This window comes from Saccostrea echinata, unplaced genomic scaffold (genome assembly GCF_033153115.1).
Source record: "Saccostrea echinata isolate AGI-Se365-2 ecotype Australia unplaced genomic scaffold, CSIRO_AGI_Sech_v1 ptg000013l, whole genome shotgun sequence".
Taxonomy (NCBI): Eukaryota; Metazoa; Mollusca; class Bivalvia; order Ostreida; family Ostreidae; genus Saccostrea; species Saccostrea echinata.
Genome location: NW_026889762.1, coordinates 6,854,246 through 6,876,333, shown reverse-complemented (window position 1 = coordinate 6,876,333; position 22,088 = coordinate 6,854,246). Strand labels below are relative to the sequence as shown.

Below are 22,088 nucleotides of genomic sequence, written 5' to 3'. Positions count from 1 at the left end.
GTTCTTTCAGACCTGATTTCAATAAAATATTTTGTGTGTCCTTTAGTTAAAATAAATATTTGCACCAATTATTAAAAAAAGCAACACCAAATTATAACAAGCACATTAAAAAAAAAAAAAAGACGAGGAAGCCTTTTATAAAAGCTTTGTTACAGTATTGTTTTCTACAGCTGGGCCTATATAAAAGAAATCCCAAGCCCTCTGTCCCAAAGTTTGAATTATCATACCATGAAAATACATATCAAAAAGTGACATCGTTTCAATGTTAAAATTGAAGTTACATAACTTTTTCTTCAAGAAAAAATTAATGCTTTTCAATCCCGTTCAACCTGTGAGAATATTTAGACTAAATTGCAAAACCCAGAGGATTGCAACATTGTTTCAAAGCTAAGTAAACCGTTTGTATGATCAATTGCAGACCATTTGTCAAGGTTAAATTGCCATAATCGATTAGCGAACAGTTGTCTTCGTTCTATGACCAGCACGGATAGAATGTGATCTGCATCCTTGAGTATTGCAAGATGCTCGCAGTGGGTGGCGGCGGAGAAGCGTTTGATTTGTTGTTAATGACTCTTTAATATGTCATGTTGTTTTATTACAAGACTTTTATAACCTGTAACTAACTTTCATTTTGGCCCATACGTTTTCAAAAAATACTTCTAAACTAAGAAAGAGATCTTTCAGCAAGAACTAAAAACTAGAGTAAAAGCAGTAAGTAATATAAATATACCCTAAACGTTTTCTTATAAAATAATTCAGTATTTTTGTTTGAAGATGGGATTATATATTGCTAAGAATGTGTGCCTTATCTATATAAGTATTATATCTTTATAAAATACGATGTAAAGCTTTGTGTCAAGCAGATTTGAAAAAAAAATCAACAAGCAATAAAACAAATTCAGGAAATTTTTTTATCTGCAACAATAAGTAGATAAGTGAGTTTAATAAACATTGAATGATATAAAATTTCTTTATACCGTCAACCTCTATTTCCTTAAACTGTCGATGAAAAAAAAACTTAAAGTACATAGTATTTAAGCGGAGTGAAATTTATACTCTTACAGATGAATTTTTGTTTTAAATAAGAGAGGGGAGGGGGTTATGTCTTAGGATGGTTTGCGTCAAAAGAGAAAAAAAAATAATACAGACTTTGCACGGAGGAAATTGTGTTTTAGGGTTTTGTTTTTTTTTTACCCACAGTGGAAATCTAACCCGGATCTGTAATGCTATATGCTATATGCTTTAGAGGGTCTATCTACAATTCTGGATCCCCTCAACTTTCAAGGCTGAAACATCAACTACTGTGGCTATCTAAATATACTGTAGAAGGTGTTGATTAGACTTTGTTTCTTCTTCTACAATAATATATTTCTAAACATATTTTGGTTTAAAGGAGGAATGTAAGCAATTCGCCGACTCTTTGAATATTTATCATATAAATCAGTTCGGTCGATTTTATTCGATTTTTTTTTTTTTTTTTTTTTTTTTTTTTTTTTTAATTTACATTTCTAAATACTTTTTAACTTACATAAATAATCTCTTAAGATATTCGGAATAAACATCGTTTTCTTTACATTGCAAAGAATTATATATAATGTACATGCATTTCTACATCATGTATCCATCTGAGAAAATAATTACCAGTTAAATAACTTTACAGATTTTCTGCTGAAAAAAATTAATTTAATTAATTGATTTTTAAAAATATATTTTTATTCAAAGTTTTGTTGGTGAAATTTATTCATTGTGTTCTGTAAGTATAATATTTCATTAGAGTCTTTGTTTTTGAAAGTAGATATATTAATTAATATGCAATTTTTAAATAAAAAATAATTTGACTTCACACATTCCGTGGTTATCAAAGGAGCATCCTCAACCCTTTTAAATCATGGCCATCTGTGCAATGAATAATATGCAGATTTGTCATTACTGAAAACAAGCGTGCACGGAAGTGAGTGACCTAGTATCTTATTAATTAATAGGTGTGCTCAGGAGACTGTGTATTATGTATGTTATATATACATGTATATTCATTCTGCATTTTTCCTATAGAATAATTAATTTTATTATTTTTAGGGACATTGTACAGAAGTGATTCCTCTGTATTGGATACACACGAGTACGTAGATGCAGCGTTTTCTGTAATTGCAAAGAAAAAATATGGCAAAAAAGATACAGAAATAATCCTCCACTATATACCAAAGGTTTTGAATGGTGAAATAATTGTGCAAGAACTCTACGATATTAAGACCTGGTTCAGTCCCTGCATGTTTAAGTCAAATATACCTCTATTCAATTTCTCTACACGTTCAAAATGAAGGCGAGGACAATGCATGAGCACTGGAAACCACTTCATTAAAACTTATTAACATCAATTTCAAACGTTATAAGTAATAAATGTTTAAGCTTACAAGAGCTATACATGTATCAAGCTTACTAGAAAAAAAAAACTTCTTAGTTAAGATTTTGTCTTACTGGAATTGCCCAAAGAGAGGAATATAATTTCTTACTAAAGATTTTGTCTAACTACATGTATATAGAGCTGTTTTTATCATTCCGGGGCCTACAGATACATTTATGATTTTGTCTCTGAGTCATTAGAACTGTGCATATCTTTCTAGAGCAATATACCTGGAGTAATTTTTTAAAACTTTTTTTATTGTCTTACTAAACGCTGTGCGTAACCTAATAAAGGAATGGTAGTCCAGAGTTTTTTGAGGTTTTTTGTCTAGGGGAATGTAACAGCGTAGTTAAGATTTTGTATTACAAGAACTGTATGTTACTCAGTCATATAAATTATTTGAGAGAAGTATTTCTACGAAGTTAAAATTAAAATTAAATAGTCTCACTAGATTTGTGCATAGCCTTCAAGAAAAATATTACTTTGGAGCTAAGTTTTTTTTTTCTAAGTAGAACTGAACAAAGCCCTCTAGAGGAATATTACTCTGCAGTTCAGATTTTTTCTTATAAGAACTGTACGTAGCCTTCTAGAGGAATATTACTCTATAGATCAAATTTTGTCTTATAAGAACTGTACATAGAATTCTAAAGGAATATTTCTCGTCGTTCAGATTTTGTCTTATTAGAACTGCACATAGCCTCCTAGAGGAATATTAGCCCGTAGTTCAGATTTTGTCTTATTAGAACTGTACAAAGCCTCCGAGAGGAATATTCCTCCATAGTTCAGATTTTGTCTTAATAGATCTGTGCATACTTAGCATCCTAGAGGAATATTACTCCGTACTTCAGATTTTGTCTTATTAGAACTGTACATAGCCTCCTAGAGGAATATTACTACGTAGTTCATATTTTGTCTTATTAGAACTGTACATAGCCTCCTAGAGGAATATTACTCCGTAGTTCAATTTTTTTTTTCTTAATAGAACTGTACATACTTAGCCTGCTGGAGGAATATTACCCTGTGGTAAAGACTTCGGCTACGTCCACTTGTGTTGAGTTTTCACCCCCGCATTCTGGATGTCTCTTTAGAACTACACAAATTCTCTCAGATGAATATTACTCTGTAGTTAATATTTTGTTTTATCGGAATTCCGTAGATAAGATTTTTTTTATTAGTGTTGTACATAGCCTTCTAGAGGAATATTACTCCGTAGATAAGATTTTTTTTTTAAGAATTTTACATAGCCTTGTAGAGGAATATTACAGTTAATTTAATATTGCAGTTAATTTTTGGTCTTATTAAAATTGCACAAAGTCTTTTAGAGGAATATTACTCCGTAGATAAGATTTTGTCTTTTTAGAACTGCACACTCTTTCAGTGGAATATTACTCTGTAGTTTATTTTTTGTCTTATCAGAATTGCAGTCCTCTAGTAAAAAAATATTTTTCCGTAGATAAGCCTTTGTCTTCTAAGAGCTGTAAATAGCCTTCTGGAGGAATATTACTCCGTAGATAAGTTTTCGTCGTAGTAGAACTGTACATAGATGAATAATACTCCGTACTTCAGATTTTGTCTTAATAGAACTGCATACTTAGCCTTCTGGAGGAATATTACTCCGTAGATTAGTTTTTGTTGTGGTAGAACTGTACATAGAGGAATATTACTCCGTAGTTCAGATTTTATCGTAATAGAAGTGTGTATATGGATGAATATTACTCCGTAGTTCAGATTTTATCGTAATAGAAGTGTGTATATGGATGAATATTACTCCGTAGTTCAGATTTTGTCTCAATAGAATTGTGCATACTTAGCCTTCTGGAGGAATATTACTCCGTATATTAGTTCTTGTCGTAGTACAACTGTACATAGAGGAATATGTTACTCCGTAGTTCAGATTTTCTCTTATTAGAATTGTACATAGCCTTCTAGAGGAATATTACTCTGTAGTTCAAATTTTCTCTCATTAGAATTCCACAGTCTTCTAGAGGAATATTACAAGAACTGTACATAACCTTCTTACTAGAGCTGTATATAGCATTCTAGAGGAATATTACTCCGTAGTGAATTTTTCATACTTCAGATCTTCTGCAATGGCCTTCTGGAGGAATATTACTCCGAAGGTCAAATTTATGAGAGACTAGAACTGTACATGTGCGTATATTTATAGAGGAATGTTACTCCATAGTTCAGTGTTTTTATTAGAGGAATTTTCTACTTATGAATAAATTTTTGAAAAAGAAGATATTGCCGATTTGTTTCTTCTTATTATTATATCAGAGTCTGTAATGAATCATATATCAAACTCTGAATGAAAACCCGGAAAAGGTACGGTGAAGCACAGTACCTTTTTATTTTGCTGTCCCTTCTATAATGCACCTGTTTGAGTTAATTATATAAATATAAATTTGTGTAAATTGTAAATCTGTTATTGTTTTTTTTTTTCTTAAAGGAAATCCCCTTTTAAGTATCTAAAATAACACCTGTCAATTTGGAATATAGGGTTCACCCTTATAAAATATAAAATTTGAAACCACATCAAAAATGAGTTTATTTAATGTGTCATTAAATAAACTTCCAGAATGTAAGGTTTAAAATATAACCTCTGTGTATATCCAATTGCTTCAAAACCGCAAAATAACATCATTATGACTTTTTCCTTTTGACAAACCTGTCAAATGTCACTACCTTCATTTTTATTTGACATTTTTAGGTCACATATATAGAAATATTACACCCGTAGAATCAGAAGATGTTATTAAATGACTATCTAGATAACGATCAAGGAATTATTCCATTTTATTTTAGTACATCGTAGTTTTCTGTATGAATCATTGAAATACAGCATGAAATTTTTTTCTGAGTTGATTTCGATGAAGGAGACTTTTTTTGGCATAAAAAAAATTTGTTTATCATTGTGCATTCATCGTCATTCGAAAGTAACTTACGTCACATATGTTGAGATCTCGAAGATTAATTGAGAACATACAATGCATTTCAAATTGCGTATGCAAATGATACTGAATTATTTAACACTCATTTTGTGGCTTAATTAATCAATAATTTCAATCATATTTTAAAATCATTATAAGGTTTATATATCATAAGATTAAAAACATATATAGTGATTGAGAAATGAAGTAAAAGCATTAACGCACTTGTTACAGTTGGATAGAAATTATGACTCCTGTTGGCCTAGGTCTATCATTATCGGTCTGCGCAGTGGCCGATCTATTTGTGGTTGTGAGAGAAAATGGGGCAATGAAGTGTTATTTTTTTTTATATATATATAAAATAATTCCTAATTGATAGCATGCATCAGAATTATAAATAAATTTTATATCACTAGTGTGTCTTTATTATTGTTTTTAGTGCATTTCAGGTTTTTATGAATTTTAATCAGCAATTATTTTACCATCAAGTATTTCAACGTTGATGTCTCAACGTTGAATTTTGGTTGCATATGAAAGTTGAGGCAAAGTTGAGACATCAACGTTGTTTCAACGTCAATTTTCAACGTTGAATAGACGTTGAAAATGGGTTGAGCTTTGGTTAATTTATAGTTGAATTTTGGTTGCATATTAAAAGGTGTGGCAACATTGAAACTTCAAAGTTGTTTCAACGTCAAATATGAACATTTGAAAAAAAAAAAGTTGTTGTACTTTGATTGAAATAAGGCTAACTTTTTATTGATTTTTTTGGTTGTACAAACGTTGATATTTATAGAGAGGGTTGATGTCAATAGTACTGATATTTATAGAGAGGGTATTTATAGGCATTGCCTGTTGCCCAATCTATTTATTATTCTGAATAAATATTGTTTTAAACTAAGGTTGATAGTTTGCTGATATATTCTTTGTTGTTGTTTTTTTCATAAATACATTTCAAATTTTAATAAATGTGTTTACTCAAGTTGCAAAACTTGTAAGTTGTAATTCAGTAGCAAAATCCTAGGTGAATTTATTTTAAAGACAAACATAAATCCTTAATCCAATCACTGAATTTCAAAAATCACTGTTTAACAAAATTTATCTTCCTAGTGAAAAGCGGGCCACTTAATCATATCAAGGTTCATCAAAGCACGCATCTGACTAAAACTAATTTCCACAAAGTAGAGGATTTAATGATTTTAAATCACGCACATGGTTTAGTCTTACAAAATGACTGTCGTCGGAACAAATGAACAGGGGGCCTCTTCCTCTGAGGCAAAGGTTATTAACAAAAGGGATAATGATGTGAAAGTCATTCATTTTGATAACTTGTAAGGAGTTGATCCCATTTGGGACGTGGAGACCGGTTCTTCGGATGAGACCGTATAAACCGAGGTCCCGTGTCGCAGTAGGGATTGGCACAAAAAAGCTCCCTTACTGCTCAATGACCCTGAGTACCGAGTATAGGTCAAAATTTGTAGCTCTCCATCGGCAAGTGATGGCGTCTCTGTCATTCGGCAAACCTCGGCTGATTCCGTCACCTTCATCAAACCTCGGCTGTACGAGGAAGCTTGATATGCGTCTCCGCTTAACATTTGTGATAAGGCAGCCTGTTTACTGCTTTGGGAAAACGTAACGCTTTGAAAACGATAATAAACAAGCATCTGACATACGATAAAATTTTTCAAAAGCAGTAAGGTAACACTAAGAATAACACTTACAAAGAAAATAGCACTTAGTATCTTTACATAATCACATGTTTTTTAGCGGATCGAATTCAGCACACTGTGCACATGTAATTATAGGGCGCAGCCATATTGCGTATAAAGTAGCTCCGGTTCAATGGAGGTTTACATGATACAGTCGAGGTTAGATGAGGTACGAATCGGCCGAGGTGTGCCGAGTGGCGTCTCTGTATGAGTGAGAAATTCTCGAGAGGGACGTTAAACAATATACAAACAAACAATCAAATCGATATGATCCCGATCGAGTTTCTAGAAAACAGTAATTGAAATATACGAGAAAATTGGTATTGAATTTTGTTTTTAATTTGCTTCAGGTGCAAAGACTAAATAGAAATTTGTCCATACTTTACATTTATTGTGATGTTCGCCAGCTTAATGCGCCTGCAGAAATCATCGACATAATCACGTATATGTATGTATATAAATATGTCATCTCCCGTTAATTTTAAGGTAAAGAACGTATTCTTCGTACAGATTTACGCTGAATATCTTCAATTTATCATAATAAATCAAATCGGCATTCAAGTTTCAGACGCTTTATAAAGTCTCTCTAATAGCAATTTCAAGTTATAGGTAAGGACTCACATATAACAATCAAAACACCTGAATTTATCATTAACATTTTGTCAATAATATTAGGGTTATGACACCTTCCCCGTATTATCCTCTCACCTTCACAGTGACGGGATGACATACTGTTATGGCGTCATTTCTAATAAAGAGAAGATACAACAGATTGTGCACTAAAAGGTTTAAGGTATGTCACTCGTCACGATTTTGAACACTCTGTGCATCTGGAACTGCCAAGTTACGGAATGCCTGTCGTATTTCAAAGTTAAATGATTAGATGAAATTTTCTTTGCAGATTTGACGAAATATTCATTTAAGAATTAAAAATCTTCTATGTCTTTGTTTTTATTGCGTTATAATAGATGTTAGAAGGTTCTGAGAAATCGCCTTGCAATATTACGACATTAAACTCATTTGCGGTATGTTCCCATGAGAGAGATAAACAGAGATGGGAAAGCTAAACAAACGGAGAGGTATTGGCTTTAAAAGCAAGAAACAAGAAGAAAAATTTGATAAAGTTTTACATCGTTTACAAAGTCGCTGGTCGACATTTTCTATTAAAGCTGAACATGATTATGTTAAACGAGAGCACAATTACGATATTCGGGAGTCCCGGCCTTCCCTCTCGGACATCGCAGACGACATCATCATAGACGAAGCAGAGCCGCGGACTGATTTAGAATGGATGAGAGGCAGGCGTGTCGTGGAGTTAGGTGTTATTGCAGAGGGGCTTCGGGCGTGTCATAACTGCGGTACCCCACTGCATCTTTCCCACTGCACCGGTATCATCACATATGGACTTGGGGCTATCTTGAAAGGTACAGCTGTAGTGAAAGTATGGTCATTTAAAATAATTCCAACAAAATTTTACATTTTTTTAGTCATTACAGAGTTTTTTCATTAAAAAGCTCAACATAATATTAATACCATACATGTATCATATATAAAGAGAGATTAATTCAGAGAACGTGGTTAGGTGGATCCAGTTATATTTGATGTAACAACTTACTCTGTCATACCTATGGTTATATACACAGATACGTAACACAGTACACCCTATAACTCTGACCAAATGGGTTAACTTACAAGAAGAAGAAGAAGAAAAAAAAAATTCAGAAAACTTCAAATTCACTTTCATCATAAATCAGTACATGTATCTGTGAGATTCATGCATTCATATTTAGGAATATGGTGCTAATAATAATAACTTAATTTTTAATCATTAGTAAACACAGTTTAAGTTGGAAATGGAAAAAAAATATTAGTTTTATATAACATGTACATGTATGTAGAATACCAAATAAATGTAGTCAATTTGAACAATTAATAAGGTTCTGCTAAAAAAGGTATATAACTGAGATCACATCTGTCAATTATTGAATACCTGTGCTCATATAAATCTCACACTTCAATGATTTAAACCATAAAAAAAATTATCACATCAATCATTGCATAAATCTCCAGGTCTATTAAGATTTATATATGGTTATAAATTTTGTAGTGCCATGTAGCAATACCAATTGCCACCACATTAATAAGATACCAACTGGAAAGAAACATGACAAGGTTTGGGATGCAAACACAAAGTTAGCTACTGGTAAGATTGTGTTAATTAGATACTACATCTATTTTATATGATTATTTTCTTTTAAACAGCCCTTATCACATTATTTCACCACACTACCTGTAAATATGATATGCTGTATAGGTTAATAAGCTAGTTTGTTTATCAGTGGCAGTACATATATACTGAAATAATTTAAGTTTTGCCTCCACATTGAACTGTGGGAATTAACCTGATATTGCATTTGCATGATGACAAACAGACATCTTCCCATCATCTTTGTGAATCACAGAAATTAAAACTTAGATCAAAGGTCATACTTTATGCTTTTGACTTTTGTCCACTTATCAATCCTTGACTGTGTCAACTTTCTTTTTATTTTTTTAGTCGCAATGAATCAGAATATAAAATAAATTCCAAATTCTAATGTTTGAACTTTGACATATTGCAGCAATGGTGCACACAGGAATGAGTGCAACCCAGGTCAACAATTTTTTAGCCTGTGTCAATATCCCACCTGTCAGCAACCGCCTCTTGAATGAGAGAATGAAGGAAGCAGCCCGTACGAAAGTTCGAGGCGGAATAGGCACGGCTTGGGCACGGCTAAGGCACGGAACCCGCACGGGTTTTTAAAAAGTCGTACGGGTTCTGCATGTCCAAGACACGGACACGGATTCTGAGTCTGAAAGTGAGGAATCCTCGCTCACAGAAACCCGTGTGGAGGCACGGAATCCGTGTCCCAGAGAGACGGTTTTTAACTCAAGCGGGTTTTGCTTCAAACTGTTCATTTATATCTCACGGCTTTTTACTGAGCATGCTCAATCATAACTTCCTTTATTTGAATATTAAATTGGAGGGATTCATGGTCATGAGCTAAGAATGTGTCTTTTTTACTCTAGTTAAAGGATATTTAACTAATAGATGTCAGTTGGAATTGTATTTATGTCAGTCTGGAATGATTTCATCACTTTTGAACTAAATGCAGTAAGTGTAATATAGAATAAATAAGTCATTTTCAATTTTCATGAAATTTCTGTATTGCAATGTTGACAATGAACCTGATGAGTCTTTGTTTATTTGAATGACTTTAGTTGGACTTTCACTAATTAATCCCTAGACATTTTATGTGTCATTTATGATTACTATGTTACAGAAAGTTTTATTTAAATTAAATTCTTTCTCAGATTGTGCAAACTTAGATTAGATAAAATTACAATTGAATTGTACACTATCATTAAATTCTTAATTAAAAGCTAGCATGGATTGTCACTGATAAAGTAAATTTTTAACACTTAACAGAAAGTAAATGGACACATTCATATAAGATTTTTAACTTTTAAAATTCTAAAACTAAGCATAAAAATAATGTAAAGCATTGTGAAGTTTTGGTTTCAGTCACCATTTTGGCATCTACAGTTGCATCAGGAGATTCTCTAAAGGCCCTGACCTAGATCTAAACAAATGCACAGATCCCGTGACTCCATATATGGTATGTCACACGGCTTTTTTTGACACGGGTTTCCAAAAATCCGTGTCTCCATATATGGAAAAGGACACGGGTTTTAGACACGGGTTTACAGAATCCGTGAGTCCATATATGGAAACAAGCACGGCTTTCTGACACGGGTTTTGTAAAACCATGTGATCTAATTTAAATAATTCGGCCAATATCCCGTGCCGTGTCCGTGCCTCGACCACTTTTAGGCACGGCTTTCCATACATATTTTACATAGGAGCAGGAATGCTAAAAGCACGGGTTTCTGGAAACGGAATCCGTGCCTGAGCCGTGTCTAAGCCGCCCGGACTGTTTCGTACGGGAGGACAGACTATTGAGGAAATTGCAGAAGAATCTATGACAGACTCTCGGCTACAAGAGACACTCCTCACTCAGAAGTATGCTTGAGTAAATCATCTGATAAAAAATAAATTTTCATTGTCAAAAATTTTTAGGAATAATTGATTAGTTATGCATTGAACCAGTGTATGCCTTGGTAGAATTATACTATCAATCAACTTCACAACAGGTATTCCTTAGAGATAAACTGCATGATCATTTACCCCAGGATTAGAGTATCATTTTAAATTAACAACTTATTTAGGAAGTGATGCTCATATACATGTAGAAGGTTGTATATATACATACAACTACAAGTACAATTGTACTTGTGGATATTTATATATATGGCCAAATGAAGAAGGGAGGGCATATTGCTTTGCTGCTGTCTGTTGGTCGGTCTGTCTGTCTGTCATTCCACCAACAGTTTTCCTTCATTTTCTTCGCAGAGGTTGCTGCACATACTGAAATGAAATTTGGTATACAGATTTATCATAAGAATATCTAGGTTAAGTTCTGTTTTGGGTACGGTACAATCTAGCAATTTTTGACAGAGTTATGCCCCTTGGACTTAGAAAAATTCCAATTATTTGCAGTTTCCATTCATTATCTCTGCAAAGGTTGAACAAATTAATTATTGATATATCATGAGAAACATGTTTTTGCAAAAGATGTGATTTAGAAGACTATTTCTGGTTGATGCATCTCTGATGTAGATGACCCCTATTGTAAGTTCAAAAGGTCAATTTCATTTCCATGTACACTGCCCATAATGTATACTGCCCATAATAAAGGCTTGTGCACCCTATAATGTATGTACAAGGGGGAGGGCATTAGTGTTTCACAAACATCTCTTGTTATAAATATATTCTTATTTCAGGAATCATGGCACAGAAGCTATAACTGCAAGTGTTGATGCAGGATGGCAAAAAAGAGGCAGTGGCCGTTCATATGATAGTTTGTCAGGTAATGATGATAATTTATTTTCAGTCATAACTCAAGTGTGTAATTTAGTAAACCACATGATATACAGCATGATAGACAAGAGGCCCAAGGGCCTTAATGGTCACCTGAGTATAATACAACAATTTAGAGGATCCATAGAGTTAAAATATGAACTGAAAGGTGAAGCTTTGTTGCCCAAAGCAAGAAAAATAGGGTGATCAGGATCAACAAAATAATTAGTCTAGTGTTCATTAACAGTTCATAAATTAGGTTCTAATATGTTCCCCATTTATCACTATCACCATACAGTATATTAACAAACTATCAGTGCTTCTGTACTATTAATTAATTCCTTGTTGAAATCTCTTACATTGGACTCTCTGGGTCTTTGATGAACATTGAATAAGACAACTTATTTTTGTCTCACTTTTATTTAGCTATTACTTACAATTACTTGCAAGTCTACCTGATCATTAAAACTATGAAAGTACATTTTGTATTATATGATAAAAAAATCTTGCATAATTCTCTTATTCTATTAACCTTTCAAGTACATTATTTACAGTGACTAATTATCAAAAGTAAATGGCAAAGGGGAATAACTCCTCTCAGTAGAATACAAATTAATAGATTCACTACATTAGGCCAGGTAAAATTAATCTTTAGATTCTCATCCCCGCCCGCCCCTCTCAAAATGCCCCGCCCCGTTGTTTTTTATTTTGCTTTTTGGGTGTCAAACGTATTATTTTCATGTATTTTTATTCAGCAAGAATCTGGGTCAAAATTTAAGAGTTATCTCCCGTCTGTATTAAAAGTCGCGTGGCTCTATTTATAGCAAAAAAAACTATGTGAAGAATGGAGAAAAATTGGCAATAAAAGCAGTTTAAATATGTAAGGAAAAGATAATTTGTCAGTATAGAGAAGGCAGAAAAGCAAAAATAACATAAATATATCTTAGATACCATCACTGGCATGAGCAAGTTTTTAAAGAGATTTTAACCAAGTAAAAACAGACGAAGAAAATGACACATGGTCAAGTTTTAAATAACGATCTCCAGTTGTATGCGATTTTGCATTAAAAAAAAATAATTATAATAAAACATCGTCCAAAGACTTTAGAGAATAATAGTGCTAAGGAACCTGTTCAGGCCTAGGCTTTTCAGTAGAATATTTTACACAATCCTGTTTTTCAAATATGATATATTTTAATGTCTAACTTCTCAAGTCTCAAGAACAATTGAATGCATGAGGACAGTGGAAATCTATGATATATCACACAGAACAGAAGGAGTTGTTGGTAAAACTATAAGGTATTTGGGGAAAGGCCGACCAGAAGACATGCATATGCAATTTTTTAGGATTAGCACCTCATTTTGTTTGGCGTTTGCCGTATCTGTGTATACTTGATAATTTGTTAATAAAACTATAAATATTTTAATTTTCTATAACAAGAATCTTATGTAGATATTTAAAAGAATATGAAATCAATAAAATCTATTCATATTGGCATTAACATAATATAAAAATTATGTGTACGAATGTTTTGTTGATACTTTCAATTATAAAAAATAAAATCCACCCACCCGCCCCAGTTTTTTTAGCAAATTAGGATGAGAATCTAAATTTTAAATTTATGTGGCCTTATCAATAGAGCCCCCCCCCCCCTCCCGAGAAACACCAGAGCCTCTCACCCTGAGACCAGAAATTTGCTCATCATACATGTAAGTAATCACTTTGTTAAATATCTGATTAACATTAAGGAGCAGACAGGATTATTTAACAGAATTAATGCATTTTCACTATATTATCAAGAGCCCCACCCTTACACCAGCATATCTGACCCAGGGGTCATGCAATTCACTACTCTGGAAGAAGCAATCATGCTCATCATAACTATACACTTAGCTTCTTTGCTTCTTAACCAGAAGCAGAAAAGAATATTTTCAAAGAAATTTTGCTTTTTTCACTATATAATCAATAGACCCCCCCCTTTTCACCAGATAGTTTGTCAGGAAATGATGATAATTTATTTTCACCAGAACCCATGACCCTGGGGCCATGAAATTCACAATTTTGGAAGAGGCAATCTTGCTCATCATAACTATGTACTTAGTTACTTTATTTAATACCCAGGAGCAGAGAAGAAGATTTTCAAAGAATTAATGCATTTTCACTATATAATCAATAGAGCCCCCCCCCCCCCCCCCCACCCCCCAACACCAGAACCTCTGACCCTGGGGCCATGAAATTCATAAACTTGGTAGATGCACTCTTGCTCATCATAACTATGTACTTAGTTACTTTATTTCATACCCAGCAGCAGAGAGGAATAATGCACTTTCACTATATGATCTATATAGCCCTGCCCTAGCACCAGAACCCCTGACCCTGGGGCCATGAATTTCATAATTTTGGTAGAGGGCTCAATGTTTATTACAATCATGCCAACAGTTTGACTGCTTGATGTCCAGGAGTAAAGAAGAAGATTTTTAAAGATTGCATTAATTTTGGTGGTTTTAGCCCCACCCCTCAGGCCCCAGGGGGGCAGGGACCATGAAATTCACAATTTCTGTTCCCCTTCACCAATAGATGCTTTCTGCTAAATTTGGTTGAAATTGGTCAATCGGTTTTAGAGAAGAAGCTTAAAATTTTCAAATGTTAACGCACGACGCACGACGACAGATGAAAACGGATAGGAATAGGTCACCTGAGTCACTCAGGTGACCTAAAAATAGAAATTATAAAAGATTAGTTGTCCATATTATAGGCCATTGTTCCATGATTGGTGCAGAAACAGGTAGAGTTATAAATTATGCAGTCAGATCAAAATCCTGTGTGCGAAAATGCAGCAAAGTCAAATTCCACACCAGTAGCTCATGACTGCAGAAGAAATTATGATGGAAGTGCCAAGAGTATGGAGTCAGATATGGTAGTATCAATGGTTAAAGACATGAAAGAGAAAGGAATCAAAACAGCCACAATAGTTGCAGATGATGATTCTACCACAATGTGTCGTCTGCGAGCAGAGTCAGGAGACATTTCCAAAGAATCAGACAGAAATCATATTAGAAAAAATTTTTCATCTGCTCTAGATTCTTTGCAAAGAGAACACAAGGCTCTATCAACTAAAGTAATTAAATATATCTCAAAATGCTTTAATTATGCCATATCACAGAACAAGGGAAACCCAGATGGCCTTGATAAAGCTTTAGGAGCAATTACAAACCATGCCTTTGGAGCCCAAGTCAGAGTGAACTGCTTATTTAAGCAGTTTATAAACAGTTATTAGGCAGTCTGGAGGTTTTTGGGCAGTTTTTAAGCAGTTTCTAACAGTCTTAGTCTTAGCATTCCTTAAAACTGCTAACAGACTGGTTATGAAACTGCTAAGAATTTGTGTTAGCAGTTCAGTATTGAACAAACCTAAACAGTCAAACAAGCAGTTTCTCAAAACTGCTAAAAGTGCAACTAATTCATTTCAATTTCTCACAAGAGGAAATACAATACTTTGTCACTCTTGGTGGTCCGAGCTTTCTCTAACCTTCATTACAAATGCCCATGTGTTACTGTTAATGCATCACAAATAATTGGGGGCCAGGCAGGAATTTCTTATACAGAAAATAAAATTAGAAAAAAACAAAGATATATTTAAAATCTTACTAGAAATGATACAGTAGTTTATAATAAATTGAGGCTACATATTAAAAAATGGCATGCACACATGAGCTTCTAATCTTTATCCCATCAGCTTGCAAATGCAGTCCTCTTGTTACATTAACAACCTGCTGTGTCCCCCACGGTTGCTTGAAACTTATCCAATGAGGTGAGCCAGTCAAGATTTGTGCGCTCTTTCCAGACCAGTTCAAAATTTCAGTACAAATTGTTTGTGAGGATATGAAATTATATAGATTTTACAGTAAAGAAGTGAAATAATTGCTTTGGGAAATACATATCTGTCATCAGCATATTGGATTGGATGTGAACATTAATTAGTAACAAATGTATCTGAAGTCCATGAGATGGGAAATATTAAAGATCAATTTAATATGACCATGCAGCAACAATGAAAAAGGGTGCTAGGAAAATTTTAAAGATTTGCTGGCACTAAAGTATGCTGAGAAAAGTGTAAGTGGGCTTGTGATATAATATATTATATCCCCTCTCTCATTTCAGATTACGAATTATAAAACATATAATTTGTTTGTATTTTAATTATTAGTACTTAATTTAGATATAAACATGGTAAATGCAGTATGTTATCAGTAATTACAGTATACATATGTACATGAATTCATTTACATCATTAGATAAATAAATAAAATAAATGTTAATTATAATTCTGAATATAGGATCAAACATTCCTCAATATATTGCAAACTCTCTTCAACAAGACTAACAGATTCTTTTTACGAACTATATAGTCAGTTATATTAGGTCAAATTGTAAAGCTAAATGCAGTAATTTATAATTCTTTCAAGATGAGTGCTTATATTGATATATATGATCTTTTTATTGACTGGCACTTCATACATGTAAGCATGCAACTGAACCATGAAAACTATTATAATTAAATATATATTCAAAATTTTTGCAGATAAAAGTTAATTGCTGATTGGGGATCTGCAGATTAGTCCCCTATATTGACCAAGCTCTAAAGTTGGCACTTGTTTATAAGAAATGCAAGAAAATAAACTTCATGAAAGGACTTATTTACAATTTATACCTGTATGATAATTGTATGTCATAATTGAGTGGAAAATGAAATCCTTAAAAAATGATGTTTATTCATCTGCACAATGTTTAATACATGTACTAAGCTAAATTCCCATCTGTAATGTTATTTTTATGAATAAATCACCCTGGAAGCATAAATTTTATGCATTTTCATATTCATATATGGGTGGAGTTATCTCCTTATAAGTAGACAAGAAAACTGCTTATAGCAGTTTCTTACCAGTTTTTAAGCAGTTCATATATTTTCATACTTATATGTAGGTGGAGTCATTTCCATATAAGTATAGCAAAGGAAACTGCCTATAGTAGTTGCTTAGCAGTTTTTAAGCTGTTCACCTTAACCTTCCTATTGACTGCTAAGATACCGCCAAGGAAACTGCTTAGCAACTGCTAAGATACTGCTAATGAACTGCTTAGCAACTGCTTAAATGGTGGACTGCTAATAAAAACTGTCTAATGACTAGCATGCAAAAACCTTCAGCCAACAACAGAGGAGAAGGCTAGTAAACTGTCTAAAAACTGCTAAAGCATTGAACTGTGAAGGTTAAAAAACTGCCAAAGAACTGCCTTCCACTTTGACTTGGGGAGACCATGACAATTGCAATGAAAGCTGGTGTGTTTTTATATCAAACCCTGACAGCAGATACAAGTCTCTTCCATTTGGAAGACCACTTACATGTGGTTCCCTTAAACTTGCTTTGGAACAGCTCTTTGGCATCTACAGGAAACAGTCAAAAAAGTTGGCTTTCCTTGGTAGTACCCAGGGAAATGAGGCATTTAATAAAATAGTCTCTTCAAAAGCTCCTAAGTCCCTGCATTTATCAGGATCTGCTAATCTGAACTACCGGGTTGCTTCCTCAGTTGCACAAAAAAATCAGGGCCATGAATATCTTTTGAGAGTAAGATGCATGAAAAAGTAATATTGTCCTTATGCATGTTTTTCTTTTAAATTAATTAAGTTTACATTAATTATTAGGTTTATTTGATGATTTCAGGCTGTACTGAATTGAGGGTTTTTATGAGCTGTAATACTTCTGATCAAGATTTGTATGTTTTCTGTCGAATCTTAGTATCATGTGTCTGTTGTGTACCTTGAGGCCAGAGCACTCAGAGAGAGAGGATAACTTTTTCCCTTCAAATAAAATGTCATTTTCCATTACAAGATTACTCAGATAATTTGTTAAAATTTAGATCTAAATTAAAGATTTTTCTTTGACATTTGAAGGTATTTGCATGTCATGTCCTCTTGACTCCAGAAAGTTGTATATATTAAAAAGGACATCTAATTTAAATGTGGGCTACACTCTATGAAATGAATAGCAAAGTGTATGTGAAGTTTCACATTAAATGTACAATTGTATGCATTTTGTTTATTATTTTCTTATTATGTTGGAGTTCTGTGATGATTTTGATTTGGGTTTTAAGTTAAAATAGCTTTAAAATCAAATAGTAATGATAATGATATGCAAGTGCATTTATATAATTACTTGAATGAATACATATGATGATTTTTCATTTTTCAGGTTCATGAAAAAATAGGCTTATCACCTGGTAAATTCACAAGATGCAGATTGATAATCAACGATATCATAAAAGCAAAGAATAAAGCCATAGCAAGGACCAGAGAGGCAAGGAAAAGAAGACTGAAGCTGAAGCTAGAACGGTATGTTTTCTTCTTACTGTGAAATATGAAATTCATTGGCATTTTTAAACATCAGTTTTAATACCCCCCCCCCCCCCCTCAAAAAAATTTTGAATTTGAGGCCATCTTTAAAAAAATTTTTGGTCGCCCTCTCCCGAATGACTGGCTAAAAATGGCCCGACTCAAAACTTTTTTTAACCTCCAGGAAGCAATTATTTTTTTTATGTATTTTGGACAATAAATTAAAAAAAAATAGCATTGAAATTGAAATTTTTTGAGAAAAAAAAATTTCTTACCTACCCACTGACCTAATTTTTTTCATCCTGAGTTGGGAGAGGGCAAGCAAACATTATTTTAATAAAGGTGGCCTCACTGAAAAAAGTTGTTGAATACATGTATATTGGAAATGTGCTGAATACACATTAGGGGAAAGAAGTCATCTTCAGCAGAACTGAGGGAAGGGACTACATACCAGCCTGGTATTGACCTTAGTGAATCAGATGCTGTAGATGTGGAAGCCATTCCTCCCCCCTGTTATCCCCCTGTGGAGAAACCGCCATTGGCTAAAGGAGCTTATGTGTATTTTGATCTTGAAGCAACTGGCCTGGGTAAGTGAATTATTGCTTGAATAATTAGCGATGTATTATCATTGGGATTAAGGCCAATTTTGTTACATTTGTTTTAAAAGATAACCCACCTTGAATGTCATTCTAAGGTTATTTCTTTTCTGATCACCTGTTGTCTGTCCATCTGTCTGTTTTATTTTTTTTTCAATATTCATTATTTTTAAGCTGACACCTGAATTATAAGCTGAAGTAGGTTTTTCTGGTAACTTGTTGTCTTGTGTCTGTCTGTCCTCTATTAAACATTTTCAACTTTTCCAGAACTAGTTGGCAAATTTTATCCTAACATGACACGGGGCATATCCTAGGATGAAGAGATGTCAAATTTGTTCAAACCATGCAAACTTTCAAATTATGAACCCTGTAATTAGGGTGTGCTTAAAGGGGGGAGGGGATTTTACATAACAATTGTTTACTAGAGAAATGTAATCTTTCAAAATATTTCCTGGAATAGTGAAAACATGCCACTGTCATATTAATTTTGAAGTATCCCCATGTTGTGTATTTCAATGAAGTCATGACCCTTTTCAGCCAAAATATTTTTATAAGAATAAAGAAGACAGGGAAAATATTTGAAAAATCTTCTAAAGAACATTTGGGCCAAGGTCACTCAAGTGATTGTTTTAGCATATGGGTTATTGTTGATTCTAATTATTTTTTTATTCACCAGAGCATTTTGTAAGGATTCATTAACTAGTTTTATGTTGTGGCTACTGGTTGAAGTACATAATTTGACTTGGCATTTAAGCAAGCATTTTTTGTACTACAATCCTTTGCCACTTGTTAAATCATCAAATGTCATCATCATCTTCATTCCATCCATGTCCATTAGCTTCACCAACCATGTCCATGTAATTATCATCAACTTCATCAAATCATCTGTTTAGACTAGAAAGCACTGTGAATTTTGCAGAATCAGCAGTTCATGTATCCTTCATGCACGTCATAAATAACCTGATAAAAATGTTATTTTGTTAGACAAAATTTGATGGTAACTATTGATACTACATGTACAGTAAATATGCTTATAACGAAGTGACAGATAGACCAACAATTTGGAGTTGTTATGAACTTATACATCCACTAAGTTTATCATATGTTTTAAAAGTACATGGAATGAAAATCACTTCGTTATAAGTGTGAATTCATTATAGCTTTGTGGCCTCTATGGGCCTCTTTTCTTGTGCATAAGGAAAGAAGCATGTTTATTTGCAAATGTATCATTCATTTTCAGAAAGAGATTCCCACATAACACAGATAGCTGCTCTTGATGAAGAAAGTGATGAATGTTTCTGCAGTTATATCATTCCAAAGAAACCCATAAGTTTCCAAGCTTCAAGGGTAACTGGACTAAGGATTAAGGAAAACACAATGTACCATAATGGTATGCCCGTTCCAGCAGAATCCATTCATGAAGTTCTCAGAGGTTTTATTTCTTTTCTTGATAACTTACCATCAGATCAGCAGAAGATTCTTGTAGGCCACAACATAAAATCATATGATTGTCTCGTGCTGATGCATGCCCTGAGGAGCTGTGGAATGGTGGATGACTTTCACCAACAAGTGATTGGATACATGGAGACCAGAAAACTTTTCCGCCTATCATTTCCTAGTCAAAAATCATTCTCGCAAATTAATCTAAGCAGGGCTCTTCTTGGTGAAAACTTTACATATGCTGCACATGATGCGATGGAAGATGTTAGAACTTTGAAAAAACTAGTCCTTTTGCCTTCTGTGTCCTCAAGTGATAAAGAACTCTGTGAGTTTTCCACAACTTATATAACTGAATCTATAAATCATAACACACGAGTAAAAGCAAACCTACCCACTTTACAAGTTCTCATAAATCAGAAGGTTCTGACAGCTGCAATGGCGAGAAAAATTGCAGGGAGCAATTTGACTTTTCATCACTTAGAGGTAGTTTTCAGAAGGAATGGCCAAGAGGGTCTGTTAACACTTCTTTCAGAAACTGTATCAGGAAGAGTTAGAGTGTCAAAATCCAAGAAACTGATTACTTCTCTTTGTGACTACTTTTCAAAGTAAATGTGTTATTTTGCCCATAGAATGGGTTATGAGTGTGCAGCAAACTTGAACAGTCTCTAGGGTCAGAGTTCAAAGTCAGCATATTTCTGTGAAATCCTTATTTTGAACAAATTTTCCCCTTTAGATCCTACCTGCTTCAATATTCAAGGATAATCGGTATACAGAGAATTTGAACCATATTTCTAGGTTAGAAGTCAAGTTCTTAAAAGATCTCTGTACGAAATTTTTGTTGAGAGCATATTTTTTTCTTCTGTTCGCCCTACATTGTATGTGGTTCCCACTTCACCAAAAAAGTACCCATGGAAAAAGTTATGTCCAAGCAGATCATAGTACATAGACCAGATAAAAAAAATATGCACATATGAAAACTAAACTGCCTGTACAAGATCATTGTCTGGGACATATATTGTGTTGAATTACTTTGTTACAGAACTGAATGTAGTTCACTTGTTGCTTGTATTTTGTTGAAATACCCACAGTAAAATATGGATAGTGAGAGAATGCATATGAAGAATTCACCCCTATAGCAAAGGGATTTCATCAATAGTTATAGAATGTATTATGAACTCACTAGATATAACAAACATTTATAGTTAGAGGTCAAATTTGTTTTCGTTCCTTGCTTATATTTTCCTGTAGCATGTTTTACTGCATCTTGCTGTGTAATTGTATAAATATTGTTTTGTGAGTTGCCCAAAATGGTATAGCATGACATCATTGGGTCACTGAATAAAATATTTGATATCATCATCAATTCCTTATGATTAATTCTCCTGATTGAAATATAAAGCAAAGGGCAGGATAGAAGATTTTTAAATGATTACTGGTAATCATGGCAACAAACATTGTAAACTTGGGAATCCAATATTCCTGGTTATGTTATAAAATGATTCATTCTGTATTTGAAATACCCAGTATATTAAAAAAAACACGTACAATTACAATTGGACTCTGTTTGTAGTCACAAGTACATGTACACTGGAATAATAGCATTTTTGATGACCTTTGACCTCAATTATCTCTCTTAGATGATCAATGACCTATATTTTTTTTTATTGATTAG

The 22,088-nt window shown here is 33.4% G+C and overlaps 1 protein-coding gene across 1 annotated transcript; it reads left to right on the top strand.

The window, feature by feature from the left end:
• The first annotated feature begins 11,956 nt into the window (after positions 1–11,956).
• On the top strand, positions 11,957–21,025 carry LOC133186204 (uncharacterized). Its single transcript, XM_061321439.1, has 4 exons — positions 11,957–12,007; positions 18,241–18,380; positions 18,786–18,967; positions 20,217–21,025. The coding sequence occupies exons 1-4, from the start codon at positions 11,957–11,959 to the stop codon at positions 21,023–21,025; spliced, it is 1,182 nt and encodes a 393-aa protein (XP_061177423.1).
• Positions 21,026–22,088: the final 1,063 nt, after the last annotated feature.

Coding starts and splice junctions, on each gene's coding strand:
- LOC133186204 (XM_061321439.1), top strand. CDS start 11,957: ATGCAGGATGGCAAAAAAGAGGCAGTGGCCGTTCATATGATAGTTTGT. Junction 12,008..18,240: donor TTCATATGATAGTTTGTCAG/GTAATGATGATA, acceptor TTCATTTTTCAG/GTTCATGAAAAAATAGGCTT. Junction 18,968..20,216: donor TCTTGAAGCAACTGGCCTGG/GTAAGTGAATTA, acceptor ATTCATTTTCAG/AAAGAGATTCCCACATAACA.